This window comes from Apus apus, chromosome 4, assembly GCF_020740795.1.
Source record: "Apus apus isolate bApuApu2 chromosome 4, bApuApu2.pri.cur, whole genome shotgun sequence".
In the NCBI taxonomy this organism is placed as follows: domain Eukaryota; kingdom Metazoa; phylum Chordata; class Aves; order Apodiformes; family Apodidae; genus Apus; species Apus apus.
Genome location: NC_067285.1, coordinates 101251653 through 101271640, shown reverse-complemented (window position 1 = coordinate 101271640; position 19988 = coordinate 101251653). Strand labels below are relative to the sequence as shown.

Genomic DNA, 19988 nt, shown 5'->3' with positions numbered 1-19988 from the left:
AGTCACTTCACTTATCTAGCTCCCACTATAACAAAGTAAAGGTTCTCATAGAAACTTCAAAATTTTCATGCTTTATTTTGCATTAAGAGTGAGGATTAAATTTTCTCTAACCAACGTTAACAGCCAAGACAATACTAACTCACATCAGAAAGTGAAAGAAAAGTAAAATTTTAGGAAGAAGAATGATACTTACAAAATGATAAGTGTTAGCAGGAATAGTCCTGTTTTCTGTATGAAATGGAGAAAAAATGTCAGCAGGTGTCATTCTGTAGAAAATTATACAAAAACGAATAACTTATATAATGGAATAAAATATTAAAAATAAGTATTTTACAGATACTAAAACAAAGGAGATGAAGCAAATCCACCATTGAGTTTGCTGACCTGTGCAATGCATGAGGAAGTAGTTGTGTGGAAATGGGATTCACAACCTCTAAGCCCGCCCACAGAAAATACCTAGAGAAGGATGGGCTTGAACTCCTGTCTCTCTTCTGAATTTTGCTGCTTAGTGCAGAACTGTAAGAGCTCACCCTGGTGAGCTTGGGGATCCTGGTCTGGAAATCCCTCTTCTGAATAGAAACCTATCTTGTTCCTTTAGTGGCAGAAGAAATTCTGACCTCTTTTTTTCAAGACTCATCAGGAAAATGAGTTGTGCTGATGTCTTTTCTGTAGTAGCACAGCACTTGACCTAGAAACTGGAGTCTGTTTCAGCTTAAGAAGTTCCAAATTCACATTTCCCAAAACCTAGGACACTCCAATTACCAGACTCTAAACTACTCAGGGTAGTGGCCCTTTGCCCATGGAAGTTGTCTCATGGTATAGCCTGGAGAATGAGTTATGGGGCCCAAGAGCGGGTGAACAGGAGAGTGAGTTCAGTTGAGAAGAGACTCTCAAGTTCAGTGCTTAACCTGATTTACATATTTAATCCAGTGATTGTTTAATGCAAAACAGCCATGGTATGTCCTTGCCCAGTATGTGCTCTCATTCCAGGCTGCTGAAGCCATCCTTGCTGAGGCTGCCTGTAGCCTCACAAATCTTGTATCTGTGGCTACAAAATAGCCACAGATTTCAAAAGCAGCACATGGAATGCCTCACCTGGAACATATAATTATAGCATGCTCTAATGCTTAGGATGAAGGGAGAATTGTGGACTGAGACCCTTTTATGCCAAGGAGAGTTATAACCCACTTCTTGCCCAAATGTTGTACCCCATGCAAGTATGTGATAGATGGGCAGCATCCCACATTTTTTACCTAAGCAGCCTCTTTACATTTGTTACTAATGTTTCTTCAAAGGTCTGAATACTGCAGGAGCCTCGTATTGCAGAGTTTTGTATACCCCAGCAGATGGCATTGAATGTTCATTTATTCAATATAGGCAGTACTTTTATCCCTGCTCAGAAGGTCACAGTTGGGGTTGAGAGGGTGTTGTTATTCATGCAAACTAGTTGCCTGATTTTCTATTTAGTTATGCTGGTGTAGACCAGAAGAAAATCCAGTTAAATCGATATTACCAAGGAAAACTGATGCAGATGAGAGGATAATTAGGTGGTACTGATATAATAATGGGAAAAAAAAAAAAAAAAAAAAAAAAGGCGGTCAGTGCCTTAAATTGTAGCATTTTTGTATCTGTTAGTCAAAAAGAATGGTCATTCTATCCTCCACAACAAGAAATGAATGCCAGTAGTAAACACTGAAGTTATTAGCCATGCATTTCATGGCTTCATGCTGAAGGGAGATTGTTTAACAGAAGCCTTTGGGGTGATTTATTGCTATCCAACATCAGTTTACAATTTGATGTCCAGGTTGGTTTATAAACTATTTTGTTACACCAGGATCAGCAGAGTTCGGAGGAACTCCAGCCCTCCCCTCCTTTAGACAGTGTGAGCTGTTGCTCCTCTCCTGTGGGCATTCCCTTTACATAAGGTGAATGCCCAAATATTTGCTCTGTGCTAGCTGAGGAGCGCAAACCAGCTAGAAACTGCTCCTCATGTTATTTAAGGATGGCACTTTAGTAGTGAAGATGAATATTTCATTCTGTCAGCTATGCTGTACATGTGGGGCCTTCAGAATGAGAAGTGCTGCAAGCCATCTGGGTGGTGGAAGACTGTCAAAGAGGCTTACTGCTGGGGGAAAGACTATTTCTGCTATTTTCTGTATATATCACCCTGGAACATCCAATTTCCTGGCTTCTGTTGCACTGACTGTTCTACAGGGATAAAAGAGGACAGAATCTTTCTGCCAGGTAGTTGCTATCAGCTGGACCTTCAGACATCAATATTTTTTCACCGCAAGCTAAGGACCTACAGCTGGCAGGAGTCAGTCTTCTCAATCTGTAGGGACTGATCATATTGTATTCAGTCTGAATATTTTTTTTTTGCTTTGCTACATCTTCTGTGAAATTATTAAATGGAGTATGTCAGTTGTAACAATAGTAAGGCATTACATTTCTATGGCATATGCGTGGGTGTGTTTCTGCCAGCTGTCAGAGAATGCCTGATGTCAAAGGACAAAAGGGAACAAATTAATTTTCCTTTAATTTGCAAGGGAATAAAATTGTGTGTGGTTTGTAGCAACCTTGCCTGCTTTTTATAGTGACCTAAAACAAGTCTGCTCAGAAGGGTGGTAGGTTAGCAGTTTGGACGTGAAAACCCAACAGAAACATAGTCCTCTTTTAGATGAGAAAGCAGAAGATAAATCTGTTCCCATTGACTGCCATGAGCACACAGTGGTTTTCAGTGGTGTTTGAGCCAGTGACAGAAAGTGATAAAGTACTGTGGGTTAGATTTTGATAAACCTTGTGATCCTGACAGGGTGTCTCCTAACAACTTCAATAGAAAAAAAAAAGAGGGTGGAAATGCTGCATTTTTAAATTTTACATCCTGCATAGGAGCTTTCAGAATTACTTTTTTCTGTCTGGTCCAAAAGTACGGTGTAAAAACTTGTCCTGTCAAATATGTTGGCATCTTCCTCTAGCTTCTAGAGGGGTTAGGCAAGACAAGTAGAAGCTTCCTGAACTGCACAGGTTTAATGCCAAGACCAAGCAAAAGGCTAGGCGTGCTTCTCTTCAGAGACTGTAAAAAAGGCACGTGGATAAATGCCAATTATGGTGAGCTTTTGTGATATGGCCAGCTATTCATAGAGGTTAAAAGACATGCAATATGATGACAGACTGCTTTTTCCAGAACTGCTATTTTCAGTCCTAAAGCTAAATCTTCTGTATCATATTGATATTGAATGCATTCACATAACTCCATAAACATATGGCATACCAAAGACATTTATCTGGCTAGTTGTGCCCCCATTTAGTTAGATAATATTATATGCTTTGTACTAAATATCTCTTCTCTCAGCTAAAGTTGTGAAATGTAGTATCATTTTTCCACTGACTTAGGTAGGAGCAGTGTTCTACTTATGAAAGCAATGTGATTTAAACACATGCTAACTACTGACCATAATCTGTCATGGAATTGGATGTAGAAGTCTTGTGTCAATGTGCCATTGTTTTGGAACAGCAGCAGTAAAAAGAGGGTAGTCCTTCATGAGTAGCAGCAGAGGAAAGAGGAAAAGTTCCCTTAGTCACCTTCTAGAAGTCTTCAGCCGATGTAATGTTTTCAGTCTCCAACAAGAGGATGATTTATTGATGGCTTCTGCAGTGCATAACATCAAGAAGCCAATGGTTTTTTGGGCACTCCAGAAGTAAATGTAATTTTGCTGTCTTCATTAGTGGGTATCCAATTTCTAGTTAGTGGATATAATTTTTCTCATTTTTTCTTAATTTTAATTTTTATAATCTTACAGTGTTCTGATCCTTTATGCGTATTATAAACTATCACTAACTGTCAGTAATAAGTTTGGTAAGAAGATACACTATAGTACTTGTTTTTTCAGTACTGAAACAATTTTACCTTCCAGATGTATATCCACATTCATTGCTGCACATATGTTTGGGCAAGACCTAAAGGCGTAAGAAAAGAAAAAAACAATCTAATTTAATATTAGGAATTGTCATTGTTCTGGTAAACTTCTCACAGAATCTAGCTGAACAGAATGAGTGAAAACTGCAGGGCTAATAATTAAATTTGAAAAATGATTTAGCAGATTTGGAAATTAAGCCACATTGGGTCAAACCTTACATTTTTGTTCAGTTACAGCTCCAAGTTTGGTGCAGTTTCCAACAGCTCTACTCAGTTTGCAAACTTTTATTTTAGACATAAATATTGTTACAGCCTTATTGATGCTTTAGCATATTCACGATATTGTTCTAGGGATGAATTTGCTTAGAGAGATAGGAGCTAAACCTCCCTTTTAGCATGCAGCTGTGCCACTGCACATGTCTCTCTCCTCTTTCTGCCAGCCAGTAGAGTAAGTATAGCAATTTCCCCTAGTCCTGATGTGCTGTTCTTCCATCCTGCTATTACTCTGCCATAGGGAATACATGAGATATATTTAGTGCAGAAGAAACACATAAACAGGTCTTGACCTTACTCTGGTGTCCTGGATGATGGTTCTCTTGCCATCACCATCTTTACCCTCTGGACCTTAGCTCTGTACCAGGCTGTCCAGCAACATTCATGGATGACTGCAGTAGTAGTACTTAGGATTCAGAAACAACAAGAAATATTTTGCAGTGAAGATGTGGCCAAGGATCACATTAGGACTGCATTAAAGCACTTATTTTATCTAGTATCTAAGCATCCACCCTTGTAATTGCCCGAAGTTTGTCAAATACCAACACAAATCTTTGAGTTTCAGCTGCCCCATTCTTAGAATTACAAGATAATTTAGGTTAGCAGCAGCTTTTGAATGAAGAGTGAAGCTGAGTGGTTTCCTGTTCAGTGAGCAGGCTGTAAACCACACCATCTGGTCTTCCACTGTCTGCTGCTTAGAGCATGGGCACATCAATAATAACATTTCTATTGATGTTACTTATCAGTGCTTTAAAAAGTAATTTATTTACTCACTTATTTTTTGGCAAAGTTGTCTTCCTGCTGCTTGAATCTGCTGGGCGATGTGCTATGGTTTTCCTGTTAGCTCTGACACAATTGAACAACACTTACCATTAGTGAGCAGCAATAAGAGGGAAGAAATGTGAGTCGAAAAACAAATTTCAAATCTGGGAAACACATGTATGTAAATGATTCCCTACCTCAAACATTTCCATTATCTGAATATTTTGCTGTTTTTGTTTTCAGCTATTTGGAAAAAAAACCACAGGGGTCTGCTGAGAGAAAGAAAAGCTGGAAACAGTTCCAGCATCCAGTGTTTTGGATCATCTCTTTAGAGCAGGGTACTTATTAGACTCTTGTACAACTGGATAGGAGTTAAAACACAGGGGCACCTATCTTAGATCTCTATTGTTAGTAAAATTGTTGCTAAACACCAGTGATGTAGCTATCAAAGGAACAGAGATTGGTTCTCTTGGTCTCTCTACTCCTGTCTGCTCTTTGGCCCTACTTAGAAACAAAGCTCCTTATTTTACTCATGTAAAATAATACTGATTTGTACATCCTTGAAACAAACATTGGGATCATTTCAACTTTTACCCTTCAGCTAGTTTTTGCAGCAAAAGAGTTAGAACTATCTCACCAATTGATTCCTACAGAATGTAGAGATGGTCATGTTCTCTTGAATCATGTTACTTGGACCTAGTCCTGCCCAAATTCTTTTGAATTTATAGATTCTATGATCAGTGTTACCAAATAAAATTTTGATTTTTATTTATAAACACGGCCCCAAATTCTATTACAAAAACCCAAGAAACAAAACCCCAAAACAACACCACAACCAAAAGACCCCCACTTTAATCAATATTTGAATGTGCACGTTGATATTTTTTCTAACTGACAGTGTGGAAATACTAAAGGGCACAAATGCAGAGATGCAAATTTTAGAATAATTAGAAGATGCAGTTTTATTTTCAGCTGTGGAGTTAGCATGAGAGGTATGCTTGAACAGCTGCTATAGCTAGAGAATTTTGGTTAAATGGTTAAACCTATACTGCTGAGTTATCTCTCTGGGCCATCAGAAATATGAACAGGTGACTGATTTCTGTCATCTCTGTGCTCTTTATCATTCATGCATAATTAATTTGTCCTTTAAAAGAACAAATTCATTCTTTGCAAATCTCTTCCCCCAACTTCCCCGAAGGCAGTGTGTACTGCAAATGCAAAAGTCTATCTCATATGAATATTATACATACAGTGTACATAATTTTTGTGTGTTTGAATTTACTGCATTCCTCCCTGACCTTTCTGGTGGCAAATTTCCCAACATGCACATGAACAGTGACCTTCTGCAAGTTCTCCCTTGTCTCGAAGCAGAGAACTATTTTGGTCTCTTTAGTCTGAGTTTTGGTAGATGCAGCACTGAGGCTGAATGCTTCTTTTACTGGCTACTTCCATGAGTATGTCATAACTACACACGTTACTGGTAACTAGGAACATAAATGGCTCAGAAGTATAGCATTTGTCAGAAGCTTATCATGGGTTCAGACTGTGAGGACAATCAGCACCTTTTAGGTGTTCTATGTTACTAAAATCCTCACTTTGCCCGAAAAGATTATGAAAAGTCTTTTTCATCGTTTTTGCTTTAATATACAGCTATGCCATTTTTAAATCCCCATGTTTAACTATAAAGCAAAAGCTTTTTTCCTTCACCACATTTTCTCCATTCTCTGGTCAATGCTACAGCAACGTTGCTCTCTCCTTCTGCAAAATGGTGGGACTTTTTATATGCAATTTAAGACACCTTCAACTTTAACTTAAGAGGAACGTGGAATTTCATTTATCTGGCTATATTCTGTAATTTTTTTCATTTATGATCCTCATTCCAGACTGACCAGCTACAAAACCCTAAACTGTGTGTCTCTTCAGTGGCACAGAAAGAGAAATAATACCCATTCAGCTGAAGATTCAAATTACATTATGTATGGCTAGGAGATATACTGGGGAGAAAAACTGAGAGTAGGCTTCATTTTAAGCAATGACTGACCAATATTTAACTACTGACAAATTGTAATGGAGCACCTAGAAATAGAGATGACATTTACATTAATGTCAATTGAACTCATCTTGATGGGTTCTGTTGCAATAAACAATGATTAATTTGTGATGAATTGGATGTGTAAAACATTCTGTTTAAAAAATCTCAACATTTCCAAATTAATGAAATTATTAGGTAAATTGTAAGACACTTCCTTTGAAAGTTTATCTACTTCACAGCATTTAAGGGGATTATTACTAGAGTAAATTTTACTCTCCAGGCTAAGCGTCTAAGTCAATAGCTGAAGTACAGGTGGTTAAAAAAGGAAAGTCCATTTTATCTTGTCTTTATTCTCTCCCTCCTGTTTCAACAGTGAAACAACAGCAGAAGTAGCTGTCATATCGAGTAGCTCTCTTCTGACTGAAATACTTTACATGAAACAATTCAGTGTTTCCTGTTGTTTTTCTTCAATCAGTTACTACATTCCAAAGGCCTTGCTTTAGTTATGTGTCAAATCCTTCTTCATGAGAGACTGAAAATGGCATAATTTGGCACAAAATATTCAGAAGCAGTTCCCTACTGGTTAAACATTATTGCAGTTATCTGTTCTTGTAGTTACTTATTTTTGCAGTTATTTGGTTTTGTTATTGTATTTTTTATTTGGTTTTGCAAAAATGCTCCAGAGCTCCCATCAGAGAATAGATCCTCACTATGCCAGATGAGTCACAATCATAAAGTCAGTCCCAGCCCAAAGGATGCATAAACCAAAAGAAAAGAGATGGATACAACTAGGAAATTAGGGTCAAAACAATAAGCTCAAGGTATAAACAATGGTTTACTAGAAGCAAAGGAATAAAACAGGAAGTATGCAACTCCGTGCTGACTGTAGACGTCTGAAGGGGGTCAGTTCCTAGTTTGAAAATCCAGGCACTTGTAAGGCCCTTGGAGAGAGAAAACAACCTATCATTACTTCTATCGAAAGGTCAGTAATATATTTTATGAGTTACTTAATGAAACAAAAGGATCCTTCTATTTATCACGCTAATTCTGACAACCCATGGCTTAAAGCTATTTTCTGAATAAATGTATACCAGGCTGATTATTAAAGGATGCTATCATTCAGAAACCAGCTTGATTCCTGAAATGGTGGCTGAAGGTGGTACGTGCAATGCACATGGCAGCGTGAATGGATTTTGGAGGACGTTGCAATCACAATGTCATTCTGTTACATGGTGGTTTGAAAGTGCATTGTACTGTTCATTTTGTCTCCTGGTAACATGTCTGTATAGATGCTGTTACTTATTAGTGGGATTGTGGGCTGAGAGAAGGCTTAGCCACCTCTGCTGTTGCCCTCATTAATCAAAACTGAAGTCAGCAGGGCAGAAGTAATGCTTAAATTTAAACCCAGATAACGTCAAAAAACCCTAATGGATTGCATAGCAGAGAGGTCACTTTTAGAAGCACTACAGGCCAGTAAGAGAGATCAGGAAGCTGGCTGGTTTGGGCTATCTCTCTGTTGAAGATAAGCTCACATGTCACATTTGCATGAACATAGATGTGCCTTACCATTTTGCATGTCAGGGTATATCCTGCCTGGCCTCAAGATGCTGCTCAGGAGGGAACTGGAGGATGGAATAAAGGAGACAACTTCTTTGACTGATGCTTGCAGAGTTACGTATCTCAAAGCAGGTTCCAAAATCTTAAGCTTGCTGAACAGGAAGCTGCTATGAGCTAGTGAAGAGCAGTGACCTGATATCACAGCCTCTGGTTGCTCAGGCTGGAGGAGAGGATCACCCCTGTACTTACAGAATGCAGCTGGGAGTGTAAGGCAAGACACTTTCTTCCAAAGAAAAGTGCAGGGTAGCTATCCATCTTTTTTTGCGTGAAATAATCTAGTGATTAGAGAAGGAATGTTGCTTAGTACCTTGATCATTGCTGTGTTTTGCATATGTTTTCTTCACTGAAAAGAAAATGCAGGTACAAGAAGCTGGTATAGGCTCCTGTGCCCCAGCTGAGCACGGGCCTCTTGGCTCTTCCCTCCCTGCTCTGCTGTGTGCAATGGAGGGGGCATGGATTTTCTGCGTGGTGGTTCAGCAGGAGATGAGTGCTTCTCACCAAAATACCCTGCAGTCCTTCTGTGGGTGCTTTCCAGAAAGGGATCTTGGATCCCCCAGGGATGTGATCCCAAATCTTCCTTTTCCTGAGCACCCTTACTCTGCAGAAGGGTATGTGAGAGGGTTTCTCTACTCCTCCCATCCCTCCTAGGGGGGAAGCAGTCAGAGGTGACTCTGGGACTGATCCTGCCAGTGGATGGAAGGTGCAGATGCAGAGTGCATATGCAAGGAAGACTGTTCAGGGCCTTTAACAGGCTGAAACAGAGCCTCTGTGCCCTGACTTGCCTGTGGTACATGCTCAGCTTTTAACCCCTTTGGTGGCAGCTATGGATAGACACAGAGTTGCCTTTCTATGTACATGAGAAGATTTTCAGTGCCTGTACTTGCTCTGGTTGGGATCGTGTTCTCTCAGAGCTGCCCACATGGTGCTGTGCCCCCGATGTGTGACCAGAGTGGTGTTGGAAACACCCCGAGTTGTGGCTGTTGTTGAGCAGTGCTTGCACAGCTGCAAAGCCTTCTCTTTTTGACATTCTGCCCTCCCAGTGAGCAGGGGGTGGGTGGGCAAGAGGTTGGCAGGAGACACAGGTGGAACAGCTGACCCCAACACCAAGGGAGGGGGCGATTTTGGAGGTAGCCACCACTCAGAAATTGCCTTCACACCACTTGCTTTGTTTTGGATTTTTTCTTTCTCTTTCCTTTGCTTAGTACACTGTCTTTATCTCAACCCACAAGTTTTCTCACTGTTCCTCTCCCACCTCTACCCATCCTGCAGGGTGGAGGAGCAAGCGGTGGGGTGTGGCTGCCTGCCATGTGCAGATGGGCAGGGACAGCCCATGGGGAGGGAGAGAAGAGTCATCTCACCTTCCAGCTGTCACAGGTGTTTCAGGGTCACACGTCTGACTCAGTCATATAAATATGGTCTGGATAGGACGAGGCCATAATAGTGGTTGGGCAAAGACCTAACAACTCTTCTGAAATGTCCTAATTGGAGCTTTTTTCTCCTTCTTTTTTTCTTTTAACTTAGAAAGGTCAGTTTTGTAAGTCAGTAGTAGGATCATCCATGGAAGCATTGTACTTGGTGCTGTGACATTAGAAAAAAACTTGATAAAACAGATGCTCATATGATTAACTTTTAAACTGCTACAGCTGTGATCCTCCAACTGTGTCATGTGTGAGGAACTTCTGGGCTGTTTTTTGTTTTGGTTTGGTTTTTTTGTTGTGTTTTTTTTTTTACCTAAAGTAAATGTTAGGAACATAATAATAAATATTAAAGGCTATATTCTCCTAGCATTATTATGTAACTGATCATTTGCAAAACTACTTAAAAATTATGACTGCCACAATTAATCTGAATAATTTTATTCCAAAAGGAGTGCTCTAGGTTTCCCTGGTAACCTTTGAAATGATTTGTATAAACACACCAACCAGTCAGTGTAATATCAGTTCAAATAACCCCATGGAAACACAAATAAACTGAATAGTAATTAATTATTGTACTAGTTGAATGCAGAATTTAGAAATGTCAAACAGAAACATTTCCTTGGTGCCAAAGTGCATTAACAAGCTGCAAAATGCCACCTCTTTGCAAGTCCACCTACAAAATATTAAAAGATTAAAACTAGCTTTATCAGGGAAAGAAGTTCCCCAGCGAATGTGTTATGAATCTCACTTTTCTAGTACTGGTGAACACAGGTATACAGGATGACAATTAGGATACACATTTTTGTTTGTATTACAGCCTCATCTGGTTTGGAATTGCTGTAATGAATCTTGGCCAGGTGACTTTGCACTGGATGGGAGAGATTAAAAGAAAAAATTACAACCTATTGTAGCTGAAGTAAAGGATGACACTATACTTAAGGCATCTTTCAAGCCAAACAATCATGATCTTGTGGGAGAAGGAAATATTTTACTTAACCTTAACTGCAAATACTCGGAGGGACTGGCCCATTTAAGCCATTACTATTGCAAAACTGAGATTTGTTTTTTGTTATATTTCATGACACCATGCTGTGCAGAGAAATGCCTGGAAGAGATTTGGTGGTTGGCAGGTTTATCTTCCTGCAACTCTTTTATGCAATCAGACAAAACATACTCATGCAATGACAGAGTGGTTTGGGACACTTCAAACCAAATGCTGCAATATAATCTGAACCACGTTGCAAAGTTTCCTTGGGGAGGTTTGGCATGAAAACTTTGCCACTGAATAAAACAGTATGAACTGTGAGCTTGCCTCCTCCTTGCCTTACCCTTCCTGTGTGTCTTCTTAATGGTATAAATTGCACCAGGCAGTACCACGCAGCTTCATTAACAATGTGTGCTTGGTTAAGCACAGCACCTGCCACCTCAGTCCACTCTCTTGAGGCCACTATGCGTATAGTCAGGTTCATGTAGTTTCAACCACTAATAAATTGCCAGGTAGTGACTTGCTGGCTGAATAGATGCTGTCAGGAGAGACAGGGTCTGTGAGTACCTGAAAGGTAACCACACACTTCACACTTGGAAAAATGCTAGCAGGAGGCTTTGCTGCCTGTGGTTACTGCTCATATTTTTGTGTGTGTTTATGCCAAGTACTTTCTTACCTACAACAGCAGCTCTGCCAGGGCACAGTATAGAGCAGATTAGGGAAACAGTGGATTGAAATAGAAATGCTTATTCAGTGTGAATAAATATAGTCTCTTGGTGAGTTTTGCTAAATTCACCTGAAATCATGTATTTTATGAGAAGATGAGGAAACACATAAATGAAACAAATCTATCATGTGGATAGGGTTTACACATTTTTCAGTCCAAGCGTGATGGAGGGAAGTCTTTAATGCGTGTAAAATGGTTTATAGTAACATAATAATAACAAGATGTTCTTGAAGCACTGTGGCTTGTGACCATAGAAATGGGAGTCATTCAATTAGAATGCCTCATCTGATTTTGGCCCTGGGATGATATTAACACTTTGTAGTGGTTTCAGACTGCATCACTATTTTCAATGTTACATTTCTTAGCTTCTCTGCAACCCTTTTCCACAACTAAATGGTAGAGAGTTTTTTCTGGAATAAAAAGCAAAGTTGAGAATGGGAAATGAATGTGGCTTACTTTTTCATGAAGATGCTGGTAACACAGGCACTCTCAGAGGACATGGAAAATTTGAAGACATTCTATCTACGGATAATTCTGCATTATGTGTCTTTCAGAATGTGCATGTATATATATTTTAAATTATGTTCTCTTTTGCCCCATCTTATAATCAGTATAGTTTTCAGACATGTTCTGTGTTGTTACCTATCAAGTTGTTTTTACTGGCTTTTAAGTCCATACATTAGGATACATCGGTTAGCTCTGCCCTTGCATCTGGTAATGTAGAGTGCAAATCCTTATTCACTTGGGGAAGTCAGAGGGAAAAGGATTTAACTTCTAAATTCTCTCACTAGTGCTTGAAATCTTGGGGTTCCCATCTGCCACACCTTTTGGGGGGACTGTTTGGTGTGAAAAGGGAGACTAAAGCTTATTAGCTTTCCACTTTCCTCAAGGATACCCTGCTGTCTCAGCAGTCAGAGGACCTGAAGGTTTATTATCTTCCACCCCTGCAGATGAGCACATCCTCAGAGCAGACAAGAAGCCAGGCAGATGATGATGTAGTGCTGGCTAGAGCTACTTGCCAGAGAAGCTGGGGAGGTGTTGTGTGACCCAGCATTGCCCAGGGTGTTGTCATTACATGTATAGCTCTTCCTTGCATATACTAGGGTCTGGCAGTCTTCCTCAGAGCCCTGGGCAAACCTGCTGTTTCAGCAGACCTTTGACTCCTAAGTGTCTGAATCAAAATTCCCATCTTACTCCTGTTATGCCAATGGTTTGCTGCTTCTCTACAACAGCAAATCATAAACCCACCTGAGCACCTATTGCACATGACAGGCAAGTAGCAAGACAGAACTCAAAGAAAATGCTGTTTCTGTCCTTTGCTATCTGCTGTCAGGAAGGAGCTAATAGGTAAAGCAACTTTTAATTTCATTCTCTCTGAGTCAAGGTGGAGTAATCTCTAAATTATATAATAATGCAAGTGCTTGATCCCGCCCTCACAGACATAGTCTAAACCTAAAATACGTCTCTCAGTATCAAAGGAGAATGATATTACCCTGCCCAAGGTAGGACAGAAATACGTATCTAGAGAAAAGAAGCATATACTGAAGCACTGCACTATATCCACATCCTTAGTACCTGTGAACCCAACAGCATTACACTGTAGTTACAGGTTGCCAATGAAATCCAGTTTATAGGTGGATGAAAATGACTGCTTCAAGTATTCACACAGGAGTGGTTTCCATGCTGTCTTAGAGTTAAGTATAGTAGTTATTCTTTGAAGTAAAAATGAAAGCAGGTAAGCACCTTCATACCTGGTTCTTTCATTTATATGCACATTGTTGGAGTTTTTGAATAATCAGCAAATACTAAACAAAAATAATTAATTTATTATTAAAAAAATAATCAAAATTACCTCTTTGGGCTTTGTTAGAAAAACAGCCATAAATATTTCCTAAACACAAAGTTCTTCATGGAGGACAGCAGATAGCAAACCAGTGGTTTATCTAGGGGTCTGACTGGAAAACAGGATCTATTAGTTACCTGTATATTTCACAGGATACTTTGGGGTCTTGATTTAGCAATCTGTAGAACTCATACTGAAAAGTCAAATGTAAGAAATGCTACAATATGGGAGAAAAAGAAGGAGCTTTGCTGAATAGGTTTTATTTGCTTATTTAAAAATTTAAACATACATATCACTCAGATCTGGGTCCTGAAATACAAATTACATGTTTAAATTGACCTGCTGTTGACTCAGCATAGGCTTTAATGTGTGAAGAGACCAGCTTTTCTCTAGCTCTAGCTAAATACCTCCGAAATTTAAAAAACAAACAAACCTTCCACTTAAGAGATTTTTCTTCTTTCTCTCTCTCTTTCAATTATCTGACTTGATGTAAAAACTCACGCTCTTGACCAGCCCTAGAGTGCCATCTGTGTCTGTACCTACCTAATCCCAGTTTAACCTTTTCTTGCTTTTGACCTCTTTTTTACAGTTATACTCCTCTCTGGAGGGTATAAACTCCACAGAAATCATGGCTGGGTACCTGCTCACCACTGCCATCCACCCCACCTTGTGGCTTCCTGGGTTTTCAGTTCATACTGCCTGACAGGATGTGTTTAGGTGAAATGCTGGATGTCCACATGAAAAGCTTAGCAAAGGTGAGGGACTGGGGTGGAATAGAGCATGCTGCTTCTGAAACCTTTGTGAGTAAGTGCCCAATTTTGGTAGCTGGCAAAGATGAAAACAGGTCACATTTCACAAGCAGCAAAAGGTTCCTTTTAGAAATGATTTCTTAGATAATTACTTGCAACTAATATTTAATCCTTGTCCCAGTTCTTGTTTCCTGGAAGATGATTCAACAGAAGCAGAAACATTCAGGAACCACAAGCAACAAACTATTCTGTGAATAACTGGGCACTTTGTGTTTTCATAATGGACCAGAAAACAGGGTAGGTCAAGTTTGTCTGTGATGCATGTGGATTTGAAGGTGATAAACAGTTCTCAGGTTGCCTATCCTTTCTGCAGTTAAGAGGTCTTAGAATCAGACCAGGTATCAGTCTTGGCTTCCAGTTATTCTAAATGGTTTATTTTTTATTTCTGTATTTATTTATTGCATGTAGCAGCTTTAGTTGCTGTCAGTCATTGCTTAGAGGAGCAGAGATCAAGCATAATGTTTTTGTATCTGGGGAGAGCACAATGGTTAGCCTACTTGGTAAAAATCAATAGTGCTAATGGCATAACACTCTTCACCTCTGCTATGTCTGCAGTTAATGGCAGAATCATTAATATTACATCATTTCATCAGCAAGCTCATTTATAATCTAATGAATCACCTAGAGACAAATAAGTTTATGGGAAAATTCCCATTGATTTCAAAAGGGCTTTGATGCCTTTCTTTGCTATAGATGTCTGTAGACATTGGAAATATACTGCTTTCCCACCTTGCTGTTTTCAAGAATGGTCCCATGACTGCATGCCCTTATTAAAGCAAACCACAGAATACTTTTGTATGCACAAGCTATTGCATAGAGAGATACTTTGGCTAAATTAAGGAATACAGCAAAATGAACTGGAGATCCACTGCGGGCAAAGTATTTCAGCAGTATATTTGGTGAAAGCTGATGAGAGTTCCTCTAGGTTTTAAAGTAAAGCTTAAACAATTTACAGCAGTTAAAAGAGAAGAATCAAAAGGAAAGCAACATTTATCATCATCTGTCTCAGCCATCACTAAAATACTATCCCACAAACTCTGTACCTTGTTCAGTACGTGTATACACTTTGTCAAATTAATTACTTTCTGTTAATAAAAACATCTCTTCTCAGGTTGTTTGGTTTGGCATCTGCATTCATGTGCATCAAAGTTCTTTTTTCTTTCTTGCTGTCAAGGCACTTTGGCAGCTTAAAGGCTGCCAAATATGAGCATGTGCTGGAAGAAGGGGAGATGATCTTATTTTCTTAACGCAAATTAACATACTAAAAACTAGTTTACAACAATGCATTTTTGTGTTAGTAAACCTGTAACATAATCCTGTAACAATGTTGTATTTAATGTTTCTATAATATCTATAACAATTAAAAAAATGAACAAACTGAATTTTCATGATGCCTCACAGGAAGGCTAGATAGGCTGAGGAGCTACTCCTTCCTTCCCTACTGGAGAAAAAAAATACTTTGTTTAAAGACCTTTTTTTTTTTTAATGGAAGACTTTGCACAATTAGGTCAATTTTTCCTGTTGCAACAGCAGATTCAGAGGTTCTTCACTGGCTATATAGGGCCCTCATTCTTTCAGTTAACCCACTGCTACTGTATTAGTGCATGCTTTGCTGCCTGCCTTGCTAATGTTCAAAATGCTACCAGCAGAATTACTTTCAAGGACAATGTCAATAGTGCTTCACCTAGGCAGCTTTACTATGATGGTGTGTCCAAACTAGTGACCTAGGAAAAAAATCATGTGAAAGACTAGCTAGCTTTCTATCTAGCAAAGCCCAAATGTTTTGGTTTCAGCTTCAAACATAATATTAGTAAGATCTAACATTCATTAATGTCAGTAACAACAAAAACCTCTCTGAAAGGGGGATCCACAGACAGTATTTGTCCAATTTGGTAAATTGACCACTGACACACACAAAAACCCATTTATTTTTCTGAAGAAATGTTTATCCATGTCTCTCATCCTAGCTTTCAGCGGATCTGCAACTTTTTCCTGTTCACATCCAGAAAAAAAAAACTAGCAGAAACCCATTTTGGTTTTGTTTTTGCCATTCTAGCTTCTTAGTGAAGCTCACCCTCTACCTGGATTTTCAGTCCCAGTTGGCAAAAAATGTGTCTTAGCCCTCTGGAGAAGCACTAGAAGACAATCTGTTCTTACCCTAAAACTAAACACAACTCATTCACACAGCCAGCCACAGCTCTTACTCTAGACTTGACAAGTCTGTGCCTTTTACTATACCACTTACTTGTTCCCAGAGTGTAACTTACCCTTTAAACATATTTGAGCTATTCCCAACCACACCACTGCTGTCAGCCCACATCCTGGCTCTGTGGGCTTTATCTGACCCAGCTTAAGGCTGTCTTCTCAATCTTGATCTTCAGCCTCAACCCCAGTTCACAGCTTTAAAGGTAGCTCAGAGACCCTTGTAACTACTCATCATCATCATCATTTATTGTCAGGGTCCTAAGGGCACTAATAAGCTTTCAGGGCGCTGATCAGTCTCACCTGGGGCCTCTCCCCACCCCTGCCCATGGCCCAGGAGCCCCATCTCAGCTCAGCTGGGGGCCATCAGACCCTACCCAATGAACGAGATCATAGAAGTTTCAGTCTCCAGCTCATCCTCAGCCATGCCCATGTCTCACAGTGGAACCTGTTGATGCAGACTCCAACCCAGCCTGACCTTGAACCCGCCCAGCAAACAGAGCTGTGTCTGACCCTAATTACCCTCATCAGACACATAGCACTAAGCAGCAAACTGACTTCCCAGCTTGGTCTGGATCATCCTGCATGTTAAATTCAGTTCATCCTCATCTAATTACCTCACCTTTGCCCCAGCTGTTACTGTGTCTCAACAAACTATATCCATTTGTAAAGTCACCTTCAATAATATGCATTTGCTGGCCCTGTGAGCCATTAAATGTTTTTAATAATTTGTCCTGAAATCTCTTTAATTTCTAAAAATAGAACTAGAGCTATGTTGCATGTAAGAAAAAGCAGCAAAAAAATCAGGAAATTCCAATTATTTGCTAAAAGATTAAGTGTTGATACCTGCTAAAGCTTTGCTCTCCCAGCCAGGGTTTCTGTCTTGCTTTCCCAGGGCCAGAGATAACATAAACACCTTAAAAATAAACACCCCCCCTCCCCCCCCTTTTTTTTTTTTTTTTTTTAAAAGTGCTTCCATGTGAATTAGAAGGAAATTTTCAGAATACGGTTTTAAAAATATAGATGTTTGGTATGCGAGGGAAAACAGATGAGAAGGAAATAATGAGTGTGTTCAGATCAAAACCACAGGACCATCAGATGGTCTACCAGTTGCTGGAACGTTGACCTTAATAAACCTACAACAACTGACACAAGCTGAGCTCTGTGCCACAGAGCAGAGGGCCACAGTGGTTCTGAACTGTTTTCAACTCCTCCTTAATGCAGTCTATAGTTATACTGAATGTACATAAACTACTCAGAATGAAGAATTAGAATGAAAGAGAACATTGCATTGGGGAAAAAAAAAAAAAAAAAAGGTAATCAGCATTACAACCATGCCTTTGCTGTGAGAGAGTAAAATAAAACTAATGTTTTCTACCAATGTATCATAACTTTTGCCTGCTCCCTCAATCACGTACCATCTAGAAGAGCATTTTCTAACATCTTAAAGTGATGCCTTACTTTAAAACTTTCAGCAACAACTGGAAAATCCAATGTACTTTAACAATAACAGATGGCTACGGAGTGAATACAGAGCTGTATTTCACTCCTGGGGTTTTCTGGCTATTCAGAAGCCACTTGAGTTACGTGCTTATGGTTAATAACATCAGCAGAGCCACTCCAGTTAATTACAGCATTATACTTACTCCATAGCTCTCTATTATACTTTTAGTCACAGTAAGAAAAGGGCAAACATTTAATCTCTCAAATGCATTGTACTACCCTTGTTAAAAAGACTGAAGAATCTTCATAGATGTAGACAAAATGCAAACCCCAGAGTGGAACGAGTGATACTCTTTAATGTTTCTTGCACAGAGCAGCATAATTGGCAGTAATTCCAGACTGCCCAGACAGCAAATAGTGTATAGCTTCTCATTGCAGGCCAGTAAAATAGAATATTGCCTCTTGCCCAGAGAGGAGGAAGGGAGGGAATGTGAGATATAATGAGTATGTAGAAAGCATTCTTAAGAAGCATAGAGCTGTCTCCAGTTTAATTTAGTTTTTCCTCCTGATTTCATCCCGTTCTCTGCATTTTGTCCTCTTTTCATTTTATTTCTGAAGCAGAGGAAGCCTATAAAAAAACCCAAATAAGCTAGCATGCTTTGTTAATCAAATTATTAAGACAAAGTAAAATAAAGCTACTTTACCAAGGAAATCTTAAGAAGTTTTTTAAGAGACCTTTTTGTCAGCAAGGTTATATATTATTGACTTAGCTTTTTCATTAAAAAAAAGGGCAGACTCTTAAAAGTAGAGCTTTATTTCAGAGAAAATAGAACCCATGACTAAAAAATTGAATCAGCAGCCCCCAAAAAGCCTGTTTTTAAGTACTTTTCCACTCCTTCTCTTGGCTTAATACCCCCTGTAGAAGATGCATTAGCACGGAGTTTTCTTTTTGTGTCCCTTGCTGAGGTCTAGATCTTCTCTTCAGACTCCAAACTGAGAAGAAGGAGAGTGGCAGAACTACATGTCTGTGGACCAGGGGTAAGATGGGGGTGGTCTGTGGAGTAATCAAGGAAACACTAAAAATTCACCATAGGGATTATTATTTTTTTTTTAAAACCAAATATTATAGAGTCAGTGCTTTCCCCCAGTGTGAACTGAGAATCCCCTGAATGTCTCTCTGGTGAGATCGTGCTCACCCACCTTTTCACACTTACAGAGTGACAAGAGCCACAGTCTCGCTCTTAGCTCTCCCTTCACACGCCAGGCTGGCTACTTGAAGTGTTTTGGTGATTTCTGAGCCAACTCTAGGGAATAATGCACTGGTCTTTTTGCAATGAACACTGTACTTGCCTAGGTTTTGAAGTATTTTCTCAGTATATTTATAAATATTTCAGAGCCCTTGATTAATCATAGGAACAGTTCCACCTGACAAGCTAATAGAGGTAAATCTTACTTTCAGCACCTTACAAAACTACAGGAGGTATACTTGTGACCCTTTGGAAAGGAATGCTTCTGACAAATGTAAATAATTCACAAATGTTAAGATGTCTACTTCATCTAAATAACTTTTTAGAGTGTAGCTATATTTAAAATTGCAAATTAGTATTAAAGATGGCTTCTAATTTATTAAAATGTGTACATTTGTAAAACTGATGCTGGAAACCTTTGGATCATAAAACCTTGTGTGTGTTGAAGCTGGCATCTTAATTCTAGCTCTAGTTCCAGCTGTGGCATCTATGCCTTTGAAGTGCTCACAGCTGGGGTTGAAGCTCCTCTCTGCAGACGAAGAAGCCTGCTGTCTTAAAACATTGGCTTTAAATTTGCTGTAGCTTAGTTGAAACTTGACTCAAAGACTTGCTTCTCATTGCAGAGAGACATCTCTGTATCTACTTCAAAGGAAGGTAATACCACAACATCTTTAGTCTCAGGTGTAGTTGAAAATTCACTCCCATAGCAAACAT

At 39.3% G+C, this 19988-nt stretch overlaps 2 protein-coding genes across 3 annotated transcripts in view; one reads left to right on the top strand and one right to left on the bottom strand.

Annotated features, from left to right (window-relative positions):
- Window positions 1-265, bottom strand: part of CLNK (cytokine dependent hematopoietic cell linker) — a 28310-nt gene extending 28045 nt beyond the window's left edge. Inside the window, exon 1 of the mRNA XM_051617551.1 lies at window positions 194-265. Within this exon, the coding sequence (XP_051473511.1) occupies window positions 194-265 (72 nt within the window). The remainder of the gene's footprint in view (window positions 1-193) is intronic.
- Window positions 1-19988, top strand: part of LOC127383895 (inositol 1,4,5-trisphosphate receptor-interacting protein-like 1) — a 64163-nt gene that overhangs the window by 24231 nt on the left and 19944 nt on the right. The window lies entirely within an intron of this gene.